Source organism: Orcinus orca, chromosome X (assembly GCF_937001465.1).
Source record: "Orcinus orca chromosome X, mOrcOrc1.1, whole genome shotgun sequence".
Lineage (NCBI taxonomy): Eukaryota > Metazoa > Chordata > Mammalia > Artiodactyla > Delphinidae > Orcinus > Orcinus orca.
In genome coordinates, this window is record NC_064580.1 from 15,534,272 (window position 1) to 15,553,962 (window position 19,691).

A 19,691-nucleotide genomic window follows, 5' to 3' on the forward strand; every position below is an offset into this window, starting at 1 on the left:
CTATTGCTATGTCTGTGAAAGGGTCATTAAGACTTTAATTAATTAAAACACATGGACTATAGCTATTATTAAATTAGCTGAACAAATCTTTTCATCAGAAAGGATAGTAATATGAAATAGCACCATTCTTAAAGCACACAAAAAATACCAAAATACCCCATGATCTGGTTATGTAGCAAGGTCTGCTCTCTTTAGTACCCAACATAAATTTTTCTTATTCTTAAATTTATTAAACACGCATCTAGTATGTTATTCATCATATCAAATAGAGACATGCTAATAAGGTTCTAGTACCCTAGAGGCTGCAGTGTCTTTCATACTTTTAGAGGCAAAAAGCTATAACTGCTAAATTTTTTGGCACTGCTTGGTTTATCTCAGACAAAAGGAATGAGAGTCTTTAGATCTTGCAGTTAAATGAAAACTTCTATAACAGAGCAACATAGCTCAAGGAGCACTCAGAGAAAGTGGGAGGACAAAGGGAAAGGTGGGGAAGAGGGTGCTAACTAGAAGAGCAGAGCTACTCTTGGATACTTTCTTAGGTAATTTCCTAAGTACCTTTGAGCTCTTAGAAAAGGATCTGGCAATCACTACAGGCCAGCATTAGTTGGCTACATTAATGTCATTTGTTTTTTGATAGGATTAATTGGCTAGGAAATCAGGACAATGCCATAAACTGAGCATATATCTAAATTTTAGCAAGTCATGTGACAAAGTTAAAAAGCTTTCATACTCAAAGGTCTAATAGATCAGTGGTAGCCTGGAAGGAGGCTTTTAGTCATATGTCACTGGATTCAGTATCAAGCTCTATCCTGCTGTGCATTTTTATTAACAAAAAAGAAGTTATGGAAAACAGGCTTGCCCCATCTCCCAATGACAGCAAAGCTGGGACAGGTAACTAACAGACTGGAAGACAAGTACGTGCAAAGCTTTCAATAGACTGCAACAAGGAACCTAAATTGGTTGGTGTTTCCTAAAATGTATTCTCTGAAACACTAGTCATAAAAGAAGTTTCTTAGGGGGGGAAAGATTCTGGTTGTTCAAATAAGAAATGCTTAACTCCAGAGTTAGTCTCCACTGAAAAATCCCACAGTAAAGAGATACGCTGGGGACTTCCCTGGTGGTGCAGTGGTTAAGAATCTGCCTGCCAACGCAGGGGACATGGGTTTGAGCCCTGGTCTGGGAAGATCCCACATGGCGTGGAGCAACTAAGCACATGCGCCACAACTACTGAGCCTGCGCTCTAGAGCCCGCGAGCCAAAGCTACTGAGCCCACACGCCACAACTACTGAAGCTCGCACGCCTAGAGCCAGAGCTCCGCAACAAGGGAAGCCACTGTAATGAGAAGCCCCCACAATGAGAAGCCTGTGCACCACAACGGAGAGCAGCCCCCGCTCACCACAACTAGAGAAAGCCCACGTGCGGCAGCGAAGGCCCAACGCAGCCAAAAATCAATTAATTAATTATTTTAAAAATGAGAGACGTGCTGAATCAAAGGTGACAGATGCAGATTTGGTGAGGCACATAAATAAGGGAGGTGGCAACACATAAGGCAACAGAGGGTCAAGACCATGGAGATCTAGGCAGGCTGGACAGCTAAAGGCATTCAAAACATGTTTTAAAACAGAGTCAAATGAAGCAGATCTATGGACTGAGGCCCTTGGGGTGCCAGATCAAGATCTTTCCTAGCCATTTGACTAAAAAGCACTTTATTCAGGAAGAACCTATTAATATTCAGCTGTCTTTAAGAAACATAGTTTGGGGAATGCTGCTCTACACTAACAGGATAAAATGCAGGAGGAATAAATATAAAATCCTACATTTACATTAAAAAAATACTAACAGTATAAACAGGAACAGCCTAAATACTAATAGAAGTACTGGATAGTAAAGCACTATAGACTTTAAAGAATCTTTCATTTAAAAAAAGTTAATAAAATAAAATAAAAAGTATTGGATAAATGTCAGTATATAGAAAAACAGATCTAGGGGTTTAGATAACCATACATTTTTAAATGGCAAGTGCCATTTAGGCTGCACTGACAGCCTTGTAGGTAATAGTACTATTGCATTCTGGGTTAGCTTGAGCACATATGAAGTTAGTCACTGAACGAGATCATGAAAGATTAGGACAATATTTATATGAGGAATTACTGAACAAAATGGAGATATTTAACTGTAAAAGTTTAAGACTTTGTGGGGAAAAGCTAGGAATAACACTTATTCTCCAATCCTCAAACACTTATTCTCCAATCCTCAAACACTTAGTCTCTAATCCTCACACTTCCATGTAGAGGGATCTCTAAATGGGAACGTTTAGAAGAACTGGGCATGTATGATTCAAAAATAAAGCTGATATTTTAATCTCCACCTGCCAGATTCTAGTGGCTGTCACTCACTTGGTTCTGAACTTGAAAGTGGGAGGAGAGGGTATATCTATTCTCTCCTAATGCATACAGCAGGAAGTGATAGCTGTCTTTAAATACTTGAAGGCCTATCATGTGAAAAGTGATTAGATCCACCCAATTTAGCTCTAGAAGGAATAAGTAGGACAAATGTGCATTACTCGCAGGGAGGTAAATTTTGAGTCACTTGGAAGAAGAACTTTCTCATGAATTAGAACCCTTTTAAAATGTAGTGGACTGCCATCAACAGAAGTGTTCAAACCAAGGGGAGGCAACTATATGCCAAAGCTGAGATGGGAACTCCTGCTCTGGGTGAGAAGCTGTATTAGAGGACCTAATGTACTCCCTATTGCTAAGACTTTACAGTTCTGTTATGCTCAGAAATGGACGGGACGGGGCAGGAGTAAGGGTTGTTTGCTGATTGCAAATCTGCAGCCTTCTAACTTTCTCCATATGGACCATTCTTTAAAGAGACCTTAAGTGATAACTGAACTCTCAGAGAGCATCACGTAACAGTTTCTTAGGTGAAATCAATACCTTTGGCTACTGGACATATTTCCCTTTGCCTATTAATTTCCAGAAGAGTTCCCCCAAAATAATAAAATCTTAGGATAAGAAGTGATATGAGAATAGAAGCATAATCTGGTTTACCAACTGCTGATACCGATCAGCAATCAGCAGTTAAAATACATGAGTTAGATCTCAAAAGCATAACGTTGGGTGATAAAAAAATTTAAAAAGGATATGTACTATATATTCCCATTTATGTACATTAAAACAACTACAAAACAATATTACATATCAACAGAGGTAGCAAAAGTATAAAATATGCATGGGAATGATATATCCACCTCCAAGACTGTGATTACTTTTGGGGAGAAAGACAGGGGAAACAGATGATGGGATGGAGTTTTAATGTTATCAGTAATGATTTATTATTTTAAAAAACCTAGAGCACAAAAAGCAAAATATATCTATACTGGGTAGACAGATGTTAATTTATTACTATATTATTTTCTATATATTTCTGTATGTTTTAAATAGTTGATACTGAACCAATACTTCTAAAGATGTTATATTAGAGCCCATAAAGCCTAGTTCTCTTACTAGTGCAGGAATCTCCTCACATCTCTGGTCATTCAGCAGTTACTCTGAGCCTTTTCATTCTCCAAATTCATCGTGTCCTCATATTAAAGTAAAATATGCTTTCTTGTCAGCTTCTCCTCCCTGGGCCTGGCTCTGCCCCCCAGGACAATGATGATTCTACTGTATTCTCTCTGCTGAAATGACTTACATGGCTGCCCTTCTACAAAGGAGTAGAACTTTGAGTCTTATGGGAAATTTGTTAAAATATGCCCTAAGTGGATAGTATGTCAAACTCATGCTGAATATTTTTCACTACAAAAGACATCTTCTTGATTTGTAATATAATTCATTAAGGGATAAAACAAAACAAAATACACAGAATAATATTTTTAGTCCACTTTTAAGGAACTAATCTATTCCAGACATTAAAGAACTCTAAAAGTCACCTTCTACCTCTCATTTAAAAAATTTTTTTTAAATTAGAAAGACATTATTTCTTCTATAAACACCTTCATTTCTAAACTGGTTACAAACTCTGTGTTCTTTTCTTACTATAAGGTAAGAGGAATTGAGTTGTGGTTTTTTGCATGGTGGGTTAGTTCAGTGATGTTCAAGTTGCAAATTATGACCAATTACTAGGTCATGAAATTAGTGATAGCAGCACTTAAAAAAAAGTAATAGAAAACATTGGAATGTAATTCTCATAGGAAGAGTAAGAACTGTTTGTGAAATTTTTGCTTCAGTTTTTTAAAAATCACACACATACTCAGTCACAATGTAAAATATATTTCTTACTATGGGTTGCAGGTAAAAAAAAAATGGAAACCATTTGGATTAGATGATAGCAAATGCTTATGAAAGGTGCTATGAGCCAGATTTCTTTAGTTTAGTGTGAAACACAAGTGTTCTTCAAATCTGATGGATGTGAAACGTGTGATATGAAGGGAGGAACCTGCCAACTGAGATTGGGCCGGGGCTCAGAACTATATCTTTACTGGGTACCAGTGACACAAGTAAGGAATATTCTGCTTCCTGCTTGGTCTAAATTTAAAATTTCACAGAATTGCTTCTGGAAGCTTTATTATTTCATCTATTTACGTCGTAAATAAAGACTACACTATGCTTGTGTGCACAAGGAAAAACTAGCAAATTAAACCTGCTGTGCTATTGTTGACACTTCTGCAAATTGACAAAGCCCAGCAGCTTCGACCTTGAAACGAAGGTGTTTGAGTTTCCATACATCTGGCAATTCATACCAAAAGCCACAGTCAATAATGCCTTTCCTGTTCTAATAAAGCTGCTCAAGACAGAGCAATTAGCTCTGAGAACCCAAATGCGAAAAGAAACACATTCATGAACCTGCTGCTGTTATACCCAAATGACGGAATTAGTAAAAGATGTCCCTCTCTTCAAAATACACATAAACTGAATGAAGTTTTCTTTCTGTCCTTCTCTAACACACTTTGCTTCCATTTATTCTCACATACTCAACATGTAACATACCTCGGAGAGCGTTAATCTTATTGGCGTTAAGGGCGCACGTGCCACGCCCCAGACTGCCATAGACATTACTTTTTATCAGGACTTCCTCTGTGAACAGGTTGCAAATAAGGTATCTGGCTGACAGCTCTGGGAGAGACTTTTCTTTTGCTATATTCAGAACTGATTTTGGCATCTGTATATTTCTACACGGATTTCCAAGATATTCTAGAAGCAAAAGAGAAAGAAGGTGTCAATTTTCATGGCAAATGTTAGGTTCAAGTTTTTAAAAGGCTGTAACAGAAAAGTTGACTTTTCTGAATTTTTAGGCTCAAGAATTTGAGAGGTTAAAAAAATTAAAGCTTTAAGTTTTTAGTGTATCACGAGACAGCATGAGAAATGAGACAGGAATCACTTCTGATGTAATTACACATGCTCTGATTGTTCAAGAGGACAATTCAGTATTCTGCTACCTTTTAGGATACAATCAGTTTTAACATTACATTTGGTAACAAATTCTAAGTAGCTTTCTTAAAATTAATTTTTATTGTATCAAAAACTCTAAGTAGTTTTAATGAATTGTTTTCCTACTTATAGAAAAGGCTTTTTCAAAATTAAAAACCATGATTCTTACTAAAATATTTATAGTTTTTAAAATGTAGGTTTTTTATTTGGTATTAAACTCATCATTTAAAAATCAACAAACTCATCTTAAAATATCATATTTTAGATAACTTACTTGAACTGAAAAATAAATTTTAAGCCTGTTTTTATTTCTCAACTCTACAGCCTAATCATCACCATCTCTCTTCAGTCCATAGTGATTCAAATTAACCATACTTAAAAAATATTATATTGTACATATAACAAAGACTTATGTAAGAAAATATATTAGACAAATATGATATGATTCTTACAAGTTAATAAACATATTTTTCATCTTGGAACATCCATCATTTAATGGGCAAGAGTATAAATTGTTGAATCACCCAGATCCAACATTTAGCAAGAGAGATTAAATATTTTAAAAATTCACTCAGTGGGTCCAAAGACTTAACATCTATAAGATTCATCTAGCAGTATTTATCAAGAGTCAGAAAAAAAGGTAAATACTCTTTAACCTGGTAAGTCGAATTTCTCCAAAGAAGATATACAGACTGCCAACAAACACATGAAAGAATGCTCAACATCATTAATCATTAGAGAAATGCAAATCAAAACTACAATGAGATATCATCTCACACCAGTCAGAATGGCCATCAACAAAAAATCTAGAAACAATAAATGCTGGAGAGGGTGTGGAGAAAAGGGAACAGTCTTGCACTGCTGGTGGGAATGTAAATTGATACAGCCACTATGGAGAACAGTATGGAGGTTCCTTAAAAAGCTACAAATAGAACTACCATATGACCCAGCAATCCCACTACTGGGCATATACCCTGAGAAAACCATAATTCACAAAGAGTCATGTACCAAAATGTTCATTGCAGCTCTATTTATAATAGCCCGGAGATGGAAACAACCTAAGTGTCCATCATCGGATGAATGGATAAAGAAGATGTGGCACATATATACAATGGAATATTACTCAGCCATAAAAAGAAACGAAATTGAGCTATTTGTAATGAGGTGGATAGACCTAGAATCTGTCATACAGAGTGAAGTAAGTCAGGAAGAGAAAGACAAATACCGTATGCTAACACATATGTATGGAATTTAAGGAAAAAAATGTCATGAAGAACCTAGGAGTAAGACAGGAATAAAGACACAGACCTACTAGAGAATGGACTTGAGGATATGGGGAGGGGGAAGGGTAAGCTGTGACAAAGTGAGAGAGTGGCATGGACATACATACACTACCAAACGTAAAATAGATACCTAGTGGGAAGCAGCCACATAGCACAGGGAGATCAACTCGGTGCTTTGTGACCGCCTGGAGGGGTGGGATAGGGAGGGTGGGAGGGAGGGAGATGCAAGAGGGAGGAGATATGGGAACATATGTGTATGTATAACTGATTCACTTTGTTGTAAAGCAGAAACTAACACACCATTGTAAAGCAATTATACCCCAATAAAGATGTTAAAAAAAAAAAGAATCCAAAATACGTACAATTCTTTTTTTCACGGCATGATTTGCATGATTGATAATCCTCTCCAAAAAAATCCTCAAACAAATGAAAAACAAAAACAACAAAAAAACCAACATAACAACAATAACAAAAAGAGGGAGGTAGTTAAATAAATTACGTTTTACTTACTCAGTGGAATGTTATATGCCTGTTAAATGCAATGATTGTGAAGATTGGAGATTCTTAAGGAAAAACATGTTAAAAAGAAGAGTAATTATATGGAGACCATAATTCTTTAAAAGGTTCATAAGAAAAAAAACTGGAAGAAAATTAAAATGTCCACAATAGGTTTTTTTACCCCACTGAGGTGTTGGGGTTTTTTAAAATATTTATTTATGTTGTGCCGGGTCTTAGTTGCAGCACGTGAAATCTTCATTGCAGCATGCAAACTCTCCCCAACCAGGGATTGAACCCGAGCCCCCTGCATTGGGAGCACAGAGTCGTACCCACTGGACCACCAGGGAAGTCCCCACAATAGTTTTTTTAAGGTATCTTGATTGTGGAAACTCTTCTTCCCTCCTAAATATTTTCCAGTTTTTCAATAAAATGGCATAATAGACTACACACAAATTGTGGGGGCTGCCTGGCTCACAATTTGCTAAGTTGCCCTGTCCCCTGATTCTAGCTGAGTCAGGGTCAGAGACCTGTGACCCAAGCTCCCCAAACTGGATTCCTTCTCCTGGGAATCAGAACAGTGACAAGAGAAAACTATAACCTAAAAATCATGGAAGCTACAGACACAGAGCCTCAGAGACTTCAATGGACCCCAGATGCCACGGTCTCAGGGCTGCTCTGGCTCCTGCCTGTGGCTGTTTGTTCTTTGCTTCTTTTAATCTAGGATCATCCAGTGATTTTTGTTGTGGTGGTTTAATTTGAACAGAGTCTGTTTCTTTTTTTTTTTTTTTTTTTGCAGTACGCGGGCCTCTCACTGTTGTAGCCTCTCCTGTTGCGGAGCACAGGCTCCGGACGTGCAGACTCAGCGGCCATGGCTCACGGGCCCAGCCGCTCCGCGGCATGTGGGATCTTCCCGGACCGGGGCACGAACCCGTGTCCCCTGCATCGGCAGGCGGACTCTCAACCACTGCGCCACCAGGAAAGCCCGAACAGAGTCTGTTTCTATGGCATATAACCTGATTATAATGGAAAAAATATACTATAAAGATACATTATTTAAATAATTTTACTTGATCAGGTTCACAGATAATATTCTACTTAGGGTTGATATGGGGGCAAGGGAGAGACAGAAAATAGTTTTGCTACCTCAGGTGCCACTAAATTCTAGCATCCTAGGGAAAGGCATTGGGAAGTGTGAGTGGCAGATGGCACAGTCACCTACGGAACCCACTGTCACTTGACACTAATGAAGCAGGATATGCCTGCAGCAGATAGCTAGCAGTGAGGGCACAATATTCTGAGGAATGGGATTCATTAGTTCATGCACAAACTCTTTATGAAGTATCTGCAATGTGCCTGGCACACAGAGAACAAGACCCCTGAATTGCTTCTGGCCCATCCAGCTGTAGCTCCTTCTCTTCTACCTGCGGAGAAAGGTTACTAACCTGAGAGTCAAAGGAGTCGGCTTTGGAAAAATAATAGATTTAGTTTATAGTTAAAAAACCATCAGTCTCAGAACTAGGTATCTATATTTCATTAATTCATTAATATAAAAGATTAAGTTGTTTAGATTTCTTTTGAAAAATTTCAAATGTACATAGAAGTAGAGAGAATAGTATAAGCCCCACAAATCCATCATCCAGATTCAACATTTATCATTAAGAGAACTTATTTTAAAACTCACCCAGTGTTTCATAAGATACTGTTGTATTATCAGTGGAAGGTTCTTTAATTCCTTCAGGACTGCTGTTCTGCTGAGAATTCCCATTTTCTCTTGTTTCTGAGCCAGCTGCTTGCTGAGATAACAGGGAACTACTTTCACTGTCATCACCATCCCTTTTATCATTCGAATCTGTATCCGGGTTGGTAGGCTCTATATTGTTAACAGTTTTCTGCTGAAACACAAAATTGTATCTATAAACAAAGTCCCATAGTGGGAAAATAGGGACATGCTCCATCATCTACCACGGCCCCCCAGGTTGGTGGGGAAGCAACTATTTCTAATACGGTGGGCTGAAGCCCACGAATACTGTTTGGTGTGATAAAAGATGTGTAGGTGGATTCTTCCTCCAGCTGCCATGACTCACTGCTTCTTGGGGGACTTAGTAGCTGTCTAACGAACTGAATAATTGTTGGGACAAAATAAGTGCTTAATAACCATGTCATAAATAAATGAATGCATGAGTTTCTCAAAGATGACAACTTTTGGAGTGGTTTTTTTTTTAGTGTTTTTGTTTTCTCTTTCCCCAGTGGTCCTCAAATCTGGCTGCACATTTGAACATTTGAATTACCCTAGGGATCTTGTGTTTTTTTAAAGCTGTGCTGGGGCCCCACTCACGGCAAATTCAACCAGAATCTGGTAGAGGGAGTGGGAGAGCTCAAGCATTAAAAACTTTTTAAAAAAAGTGTCTCACACATTTCTAATATATACCTAGAGTTGACAACCACTGCCCTAGGTTGGGGCTTCTCAAACTTCAATGTGCACAAAAATCACCTGCGGGGTCTGGCTAAAATGCAAATTCTGCCTCAGTGAGTCTGGTGTGGAACTCAAGTCTCTGCATTTCTCACGAGCTTTCCAGTGCTGCTGCCGCTGGTCCGCGGACCAACTTTGAGTAGTGAGGACATATCCCTCTCCTAATCAAGGACACAGCAGGCACTTGGCAGATGCCACTTCTCTTCTGATGCCTAAGCAATATGCAAATTACCATTTCCCAGCAGTATCATGATTTTACATTTAAATGTTTAAGGTGCAATTTTTGTAGGATATAAAAGGGAATGTGAAAAATAAGCAAATTTGGTTTCATACAGATGGTGCTTGAGCTATCACTGAAATCAAGCCGTTCACCAGGAAAACATCAGCTCAGCTACAAATATTCTTGGCAAATAGTTTCCAGAAACTTACTCTAGAGACACAGGAGTGACTAGATATGGTGAGAATAAAATGGGGGCTTTAGAGAGGTGGGTGGAAATTAGGAATTGTCATTATGTTAAATGCTTCATCAGGAGAAGGCAATAGACGTGACTCTCTTCCCTACTGACCCATTTGTGTTTAAAAAAAACCAAAACTCTAATGCACTCTGAAGATAGGATGGGTGAGAGAGAAGTCAGATTCCCACATACCATGTAACTATACAGATTATAAAATATCTGTGAAAACTTAACCTCATGACATGCATTATTTTCACCAGTTTCTGCCATCACTGAAAGTGAACGAATAATGAAGTACCTTCCTTTTCTCCTGTGCCATCCTTAACTACTATTACAACAGCTAAGTAGCACCACAGTCTGCTCTTTTATGTGTTACTCAGTGAGATCCTGAAGAAGATTTGCCAAATATCTTTGTAGTTGAAATTTTTTCTAGTATAGCCCTTGGCTTCAAATATACTAATTATGACACTATATTTGATTTATTTTATCTTTAGGATATTTTTGGGGGGCACAAAATGTCAAAGAGTGAAATAAATAGGCAGTATGCTTTTGAGAGAACACACCCTACCCCTAAATTAAATAAACAAGCTTTTGAGCACATGGACTGAAGATCCTGTACATCATGCCATCAGTTCTGGAGTTGTATACAGTATGCACTTATACAGCAGTGACCATATTTAAATGAAAAATAACTTACGGGTGTTCTTTTGGAACATAAATGGCAGATCAGAGAATTGATATCGGAAATACAGGCTTGCCAGTCTTTTCCACATTCACGTAAATCATGGTTGGGAAAAATTGCTGCCAGATGTTCTGCAAATAGCGGAAAGTATTCATAAAAATTAGGGAAAAAATTAACAAAGATACTGACAAAAATTTTTTTATTTAAAATACTGAAATTTTCTATTTTTAATTGTCATCCTTTTCTCTGTTTCTAAGAGTTTAGAAATTCTACTCAAAGAGGATGCTTAGCTGAATATCTCATTTCTTCTAATGTGCAGTTCCCTAAAACACTGACCTAGGAAGCCCATAATGAGGTTTTGGTGATTTAGAAAAAAATGTATAATAAAAAGTCAACTATTTCAGGTGCTAATGCCCTTTAATAACCCTATGGATAAATTAGATCTAAAAATAGAAGGAAACCTGTGAGGAGAAAATAGTGTTATTGCAAACATTATTACACCATGGTCCAGTTATTTGTGCACAAAACATGTCTATCTTCCCCACAAGCTATTTCCTCTGCCTAGAATACTCTTCCTATTTTCTTTACGTAGCTAAGGAATCCTTCCAAATCTAGCTCAAATGTCTTGTCCTTAGTAAGCCTTCCCTAATGCCCTCAAAGTAGGTGCTCTGCTCTCTGAGCTTCCACATTACCACACTGGATTGGAATTTATCTGTTTTCCTCAATGTGTCCGTTTCTAGACTGTGAATTCCTTGCGGGCAGAACTACTTATTCATTGTTGTATCCTTAGTGCCTATGACTTTTAGGACCTCCATACACATTTCTGGAAGACAAGAAGGCAGAGGCTAGAATGGATTAATTATGAGATGCTATTTCTGTGTTGCCAGTTACTAGCAGTGAAATGTGCTTTATTTTCCCACTTTTTTTGGCTTTTTCTTTATTTTTTAGTACCAAGTCTCAGCACTGAAGAACTGACCTAGTACTAACCATAAGCAACTATAACCAATAAAGTTTATCTTATTTCATCAGTCTATGGACAAGTTTTGTTCTATAGAAGTTGTTACCCATTACATACTACTAAATTGTAAAGTCTGGTTTAGGTGAAAAAATGAACGGTTCTAAGATTCAAACAGACTTCATCATTATTTCTTTTTTTTTAAATTTATTTATTTATTTATTTATTTATTTTTGGCTGTGTTAGGTCTTCGTTGCTGTGCATGGGCTTTCTCCAGTTGCGGTGACTGGGGGCTGTTCTTCATTGCAGTGTGCAGGCTTCTCACTGTGGTGGCTTCCCTCATTGTGGAGCACGGGCTCTAGGTGCACGGGCTTCAGTAGTTGCGGCATGTGGGATCTTCCCGGACCGGGGATCAAACCCATGTCCCCTGCATTGGCAGGCGGATTCTCAACCACTATGCCACCAGGGAAAACCCCATCATTATTTCTTCAACTACCAATGACACTCATCAGATAACCAAATGAAAAGATTCCATAATGATTTTATATACTTTTTTTTTTTTCTTTTGGCCACTCCATGCGGCATATGGGATCTTAGGTCCCCAACTGGGAATCCCTTGCAGTGGAAGTGCAGAGTCTTAACCACTGGACCACCAGGGAAGTCCCTACATACCTCTTATTGCAGCCATTTTGTTTGGATCCAGGGGTTGGCGGCCTTGGGAATTGACAGCTACAGAGCTGGAAATCATGATTTCCTTGGAGAACAAAATACGAACCAAGTAGCGGGCTGCGTGCTTAGGTGTGGCCTCCTTCTGTGCAGTCATCAAATGAATATCAAGCATCCTGACATTTCTTCTTGGATCACCAAGATATCCTTTACAAATACAGGGAAAAATTAAAATCCTTGTTTTTTCATGCAAGGCTACCATGAAAGTGCCCAAGAAAATTAAACTAATTGATTTCTAATTCACAAATTTCTACTTGGGTGAATTTTTTTCTATACTTATCTCTTCTTTTCCTTAAATGAGTCTCTTTGATGCCATCTGCACAACTGTTAGCATTTTTTCACCTTTGCTAGTCTTGAATATGCTGTACTTGAACTAATCGGTTCATTGTCTTGAATAAATTTAATTCTGAGGCCAGAAGTGCATATGTAACCATGTTGCTCTGAGATCTCATTGCTCCCTTTTACATTCTAAAAGTACACTCAGGGGGGACTTCCCTGGTGTCGCAGTGCAGGGGGCCTGGGTTCGATCCCTGGTCAGGGAATTATATCCCACATGCATGCCACAACTAAGAGTTCACATGCCACAACTAAGTAGCCCGCGTGCCGCAACTAAGGAGCCCGCGAGCAGCAACTAAGGAGCCTGCCTACCTCAACTAAGACCCGGCACAACCAAATAAATAAATAAATATTTTATATATATATATATATATATATATATATATATGTACATTCAGAGCTCTATTACTGAGTGAGTATATGTTCCCTGAACACAATTTAGAAAATATGGGTGTATATAATTTTTAAAAATTTTCAATATTTAGCATTTATAGAGTATCTACTATATGTCAAGCACTGTGCTAAATATTTTAAATCTATAAGCTCAGTTTCATTATCCTAACAACTTATTCTCACTTATCAGATGAGGAAACTGAGGCCCAGAGAAGGTAAGTTATTTGAACAAGATCACACTGGTAGTTATACAGCCAGTTTTAAAAGCTAAGTCTATCTGTTTATATGCCAAATGCCTTGAACCATTAATCTTCTTCTAATGTTTTCTATTCTATCTTCTATATCTTTTTTTAAAACACAAAATTGAAACCAAACCTTGTATATAGTTTGAATCCTGCTTTTTCAGTTATCATTATATTTTGCACATTTCTCCATTTTCTTTTTCCAAATCTGCATCCCTATAATCATGATTTTCCTGACAGGTGACATTTATGTTGCACTTACGTTCTGGGCATTGTGTTAAGAGCTTTAAATGAATTATCCCATTTGATCCTCACAATTCCATAAAGTAGGTACTATATATTTGCCACATCACAGATGAAGAAACTAATATTTAGGTGAGACAAGTGACTGAACGTCACATGGTTAGTAAAACACAGAACCAGCATTTAAACACAGGCAGTCTGACTCAGTAGCCAATGCTTTTAACCATCATGCTTACTGCCTCACATGCTGTGGTATACCAGGAGTCATTTAACTAATTCCCTATGGTTGCTTATCTGGCTGTTTCCAATTCTTCATGTCTATAAAAAACAATTTTTGTACCACAATTTTAATACAAATCTTTTTTATTATACCTTTGGATAGAAGTGGGATTACTGAATCAACTACAATAAATACTACTATGGATTTTTAAACTACTTACCCTCCAGAAAGTTTTCGCCAAATGATACTTCTAACAACAGCAAACCACAGTGGCCATTTAACACAAAGAGCACAATTTTTGAAGTTTCTTCTACTTTCGGTATTAAAAATATTTAAACGAAAAGGGTCTCCTCTAGGATGTGATAAGCAAACCACAGTCCACAGCCCAATCCCACCGCCAGTTCTTGTAAACAAACTTGCATTGGGACTTCTCTATTCTGAATCTTCACAGTGATGCAGGATGTCACGAAATTATATAAAACTGAATACACATAAACACACTTTCGTATTTGGATGGCTTAAAGATGAAGGCAGGGAAGGAATGCCAAGAAGGAGGTGGGTGTGGTTATAAAAAGCCAAAAGAGGGTTCCTGGAAGTGATAGAACAGTTCTGTATCATGACTGTAGTGGTGAATACCTGAACCTAAACACGTCATAAAAGTGCGGAGAACTACACGCACACACACAGACACACACACAAATGAATACAAGTAAAGCTGGGGTCATCTGAATAGATCTGTGGATCATATCAATGTCAAAATCCTAGTTGTGATATTTTACCATCTTTTTGCAGAATACTACTATTGGGAAGTATTGGGTAAAGGGTACACAGGATCTATTTTTTCTTGCAACTACATGTGATTCTGAAATATCTCAAAATGAAAAGTTTAATGTTGAAAACGCAGTCACTAAGAATTAATATTAAGAATGCTGATGGATCTAGGTTAGAGTGTATCATAATAGGGATCATTTCAAACTCACCTAAACCACCAGTGTGGAAGGAATTTTCTGAATCAGTACCTTCGTCTCTGTCATTTTCCTTTACCGTTGGATAATTCATTGTCTCACAACCCTTTGCTGTGCCGGATTCTGTTTGAACAACATTTTGGTAAGTAAAACATTTTCAAGTGCTGAAAGACAAGAAATCTCAACAGTAATTTTTATTTCAGGCAAAACTATCCTTCAGGAATGAAGGAAAAATAAACACATCCGCAGACAAAGGAAAACTAAACACAAACTGTTACTGACTGACTTACCCTTAAAAACTGGCTAAAGGAAACTCATCTGACCAAAAGGATATAATGAAGGAAGGAAGCTTGGAGCATGAGGAAGGAAGAAAGAACAAAATCCACAGGGACTTCCTTGGAGGTCCAGTGGTTAAGACTCAGCGCTTCCACTGCAGGGGCACGGATTTCATCCCTGGTCAGGGAACTAACACCCTACATGCTGCGTGGTGCAGCCAAAAGAACTTTTTTAATCATAAGAATAATAAAAAGAAAGAGCAGAAATACACATGCAAAGAAACTAGATCATTCATACATTGCTGGTGGGAATGTAAAATGGTACAGCTGCACTGGAAAACAGTCTGCCAGGATTTTACAAAACTCAACTTACTATTACCATAGGACCCAGCTACTGTGCTCTTGGGTGTCAGCCCAGAGAAATGAAAACTGATGTTCATACAGAAACCTATCCATGGGCATGCATAGTATAGTAGCTTTACTCCAAACAGCCGAAAACGAGAAACAACCCAGCCATCCTTCAACTGGTGAACAGACAGACAAGCCAGGGTACACTCATACCGTGCAGTAGTACTCAAAAATAAAACAGGACTGATATACACAGCAACCTAGATGAGTCTCCAGGGCATTACGGTGAGTGAAAAAAGGCAATCCCAAAAGGTTACATACTATGTGAGTCTATGTAAAACTGTTGAAATGACAAAATTATAACGAAGGAAAACAGATTAGTAGTTGCTGAGGGCAGGGACAGGCATGGTAGCGGTAGGAGCATGAGAGGACAAAGGTGGGTGTGGGTTTCAAGGGCAAAAGGGAGAATCCTTGTGGTGATGGAAATGTTCTGAATCTTCACTGTGATGGAGGATGTCATGAAATTATGTAAAACTGAATACACATACACACACACACACAAACATAAACACACACATATGCAAAGAAAACTGAAAACATCTCAGTAGAAATCTGCGGATTTTTTTCAATGTCCATATCCTGGTTGTGATATTGTACTATACTTTTGCAAGGTGTTATCTTTGGGGGAAACCGGGTAAAGTAGACACACGATCTCTCTGCATTATTTTTTACAACTGCATGCCCAGCTAAAATCTTCTTAAAGTAAACCTTTTCATTTTTAATCAGGAAAAGCTACCACCAGCTCATATTAACGGTGTTCATAAACCTAGATTAAATCGTGCTACTTGTAATATGTATCATTACAAACTCACCAAAATTGGGAGGGATGAAGAAATATGAAGTATCTTACCACTCTCACCTTCCAAGAAAGCTGGGTATTTCATCTGAGTGTTATCTTCCAGGCTGCTTACTGCTTCCGCCAATATTTCTGGAAGGAAAACGTTTTTCAAATGCTGTGAGAAATGACTCCCACCCTCATACCTATAGCTGATGAAACTATCCTCCCGTAATGAAGCAAAAATAGATATTGACAGACAAAGGAAAACCAAAGGTATTTGTCACTAACTGACTTATACTTAGAAAATAGCTACAAGAAGACCTTCTAGCAGAAAACCTATAATAGAATTCTGGAGCATTAAGAAGCAGAAAGAACAATGGAAGGAACAGAAATATGCATGCAGAGAAACTAGATCACTCATACATTGCTGGCAGGAAGGGAAAATGGTACAGCTGCACTGGAAAGCAGTTTGACAATTTCTTATAAAACTAAGGGTGCAGTTACCATAGGACCCAGAAATTGCAGTCTTGGGCATTCATCCAAAGAAGTGAAAACTTGTGTGAAAGAGTGAACTGAAGCAAAATTTGAAACTATGAATGAATATTCATATCACCTTTACGCCTAACAGTCAAAAACAGGAAACGCAGAGGTTTTCAACAGATGAACAGAAAAATAAACCCTGGTACATCCACACCACGAAATACTAGTCAGCGATAAAAAAGAAGCAACCACTGATACAACAGTGTGAATGAATCTCCAGGGAATTACACTGAGGGAAGAAGCCAGTCTCAAACACCACATGATTCCATGTATATAACAACGCTGAAGGGACAAATAATAGATCTGGAGAAGAGATTCATAGTTATCATGCAACAGGGCAGAGGGTAGGAGTAGGGGGCAAATGTCAATAGGAAGGGGACGGGTGTGGTTATAAAAGAGCAATATGAGAGATCGTGCTGCTGATGGGACTGTTTCAGGGCTTGCCTGTGGTAGAAGGTACGTAAACCTGCACACATGGTAAAACTGTATAGAACTAAATACGCACACATATTAACGCAAGTGAAACTGGGGACAGCTCCAAAATATCTGTGGATGATATGATGTCACTATCTTGGTTGTGATAATTTTCTATCATTCTGCAAGTTGATACCATTTTACAGTTGTAAATACCATTGGGGAAAAGTGGGTAAAGAGAACACAGGATCCTTCTGTACTATTTATTATAACTGCTATCTTACACTAAACCACTAAACCACTATACCACTATCTTACACTAAACAGACTCATGACTCTAGATTCAATATGCTATATGTCAAAGTATCATTTCAAACTCACCAAAACTGGGAGGAATGCAGCGACATAATGAGGAAATATCTTGGCTACTGTTCTTTTCCAATAAAAGTGGATAAGTTGTTGTCTCAGGGCTCTTTTCTAGGTAGTTTGAGCTTTTAACAACATTTCTAAAAATAAAACACTTTCAACTACTAAAAGATAAGAATTCTCAACCATGAATTCTATTTTGCCTCATTTTTTTTGGCCGCACCACGCGGCATGCGGGATCTTAGTACCCAGAGCAGGGATCGGACCCGTGCCCCCTGCAGGGTTAGCGCGGAATCTTAACCACAGGACTGCCAGAGAAGTCCCTGAACCATGAATTCTATATCGGGCAAAACAATCCTTCAAGAATGAAGCAGTTTTGGGACTTCCCTGGTGGCGCACTGATTAGGAATACGCCTGCCAATGCAGGGGACACGGGTACGAGCCCTGCTCTGGGAAGATGCCACATGCCGCGGAGGAACTAAGCCCGTGCGCCACAACTACTGAGCCTGCACTCTAGAGCCCGCGAGACACAACTACTGAGCCCTCGTGCCACAACTACTGAAGCCCAGGCACCTAGAGCCCGTGCTCCGCAACAAGAAAAGCCACCGCAAGGAGAAGCCCACGCACCGCAACAGAGACTAACCCCCGCTCGCAGCAACTAGAGAAAGCCCGCACCCAGTAACAAAGACCGAACGCAGCCAAAAATAACTTAATTAATTTTTAAAAAAGGAAAAAAATGATAATAGGGAATACTACAACCCACTTTGCCCTCACAAATTTGATAACTTAGAAGAAATGGACCAATACTTCCAAAATTACAAATACTACAACTCAACGAGATGGCATAGGTAGTCTAAAGAGTCCTATAACCGTCAAAGATATCAAATTTGCAATTAAAAAGCTCCCAAAAAGGTATCTACAAGCCCAGATGATTTCACTGGAGATTTTCACCAAACATTTAGAGAATTAACACTAATTTATCATTTACTCCTCCATAAAATACAAGAGGAGGCAATCCTTACTCATTTTATGAGGCTAGTATGCTCTGATACCAAAACCACACAGAGATAACACACAAAAAAGAAAACTACACACCAATATCTTTCATGAACTTGGACACATAAATTCTTAATCAAATATTTGCCAACCAAATCAATTATGTATTCAAAGAATTATACACCATGACCAAGAAGGATTTAACCCAGGTATGCAAGGCTCGTCCAACAATGGAAAACCTATCCATATACTCCTTCGTATCAGCAGGCTAACGAACAAGAACCATGTGATCATGGACATAGAAAAATCATTTGCAAAAAACTCTCAGCAAGTTAGGAAGAGAGGGAAACCGCCCCAACTTAATAATGATCATCCACCGAAACCAAGAGTTCTCAGCATGTTAAGTGGTGAACGACTGAATGCTTTCTTCCCAAGATCACAAACAAAGCAAGGATGTCCACTCTCACCACTCTTATTCAACATAATACTGGAGATTCTAGCCACTGCAATAATGCAATAAAAAGGATCAAAAAGCATACACATTGGACAGGAAGCAATATAATGGTCCCCACTTGCAGCTGGCATAATGCAAGAAGGATGGCTATGTAGAAAATCCCAAGGAATTGCTCAAAAACACTCTTAAAACTAATAAGTGAGTTCATCCAGGTCACAGAATACAAGATCAACATTCTAAAATTAAGCTTAATTCTATATACAGGCGACCCTTGAACAATGTGAGCTTTCGGAGCACCGACTCTCCACGCAGTCAAAATCCACATGTAACTTTATAAATGGTAGTCGTATCTGCAGTTACCCATCTGTGGATTCAACCAACCTCGGACTCTATAGTACTATAGTATTTACTGAAAAAAATCCACATGTAAGTGGACCCACACAGTTCAAAGCCATGTTGTTCAAGGGTCAACTGCACTAACAATGACCGCGTGTAACCCAAATTAAAAACATAATACCATTTACATCTCCAAAAAATAGAATACTTCAGCAAAAACTGAT

At 38.4% G+C, this 19,691-nt stretch overlaps 1 protein-coding gene across 1 annotated transcript in view; it reads right to left on the reverse strand.

The window, feature by feature from the left end:
• Positions 1-8,544: 8,544 nt before the first annotated feature.
• BEND2 (BEN domain containing 2) overlaps positions 8,545-19,691 on the reverse strand; it is a 74,058-nt gene continuing 62,911 nt past the window's right edge. Inside the window, exons 11-16 of the mRNA XM_049704942.1 lie at positions 16,443-16,511; positions 14,916-15,023; positions 12,448-12,648; positions 10,836-10,951; positions 8,895-9,105; positions 8,545-8,675 (exon numbers count right to left, since the gene is read on the reverse strand). Of these exons, the coding sequence (XP_049560899.1) occupies positions 8,545-8,675; positions 8,895-9,105; positions 10,836-10,951; positions 12,448-12,648; positions 14,916-15,023; positions 16,443-16,511 (836 nt within the window). The remainder of the gene's footprint in view (positions 8,676-8,894; positions 9,106-10,835; positions 10,952-12,447; positions 12,649-14,915; positions 15,024-16,442; positions 16,512-19,691) is intronic.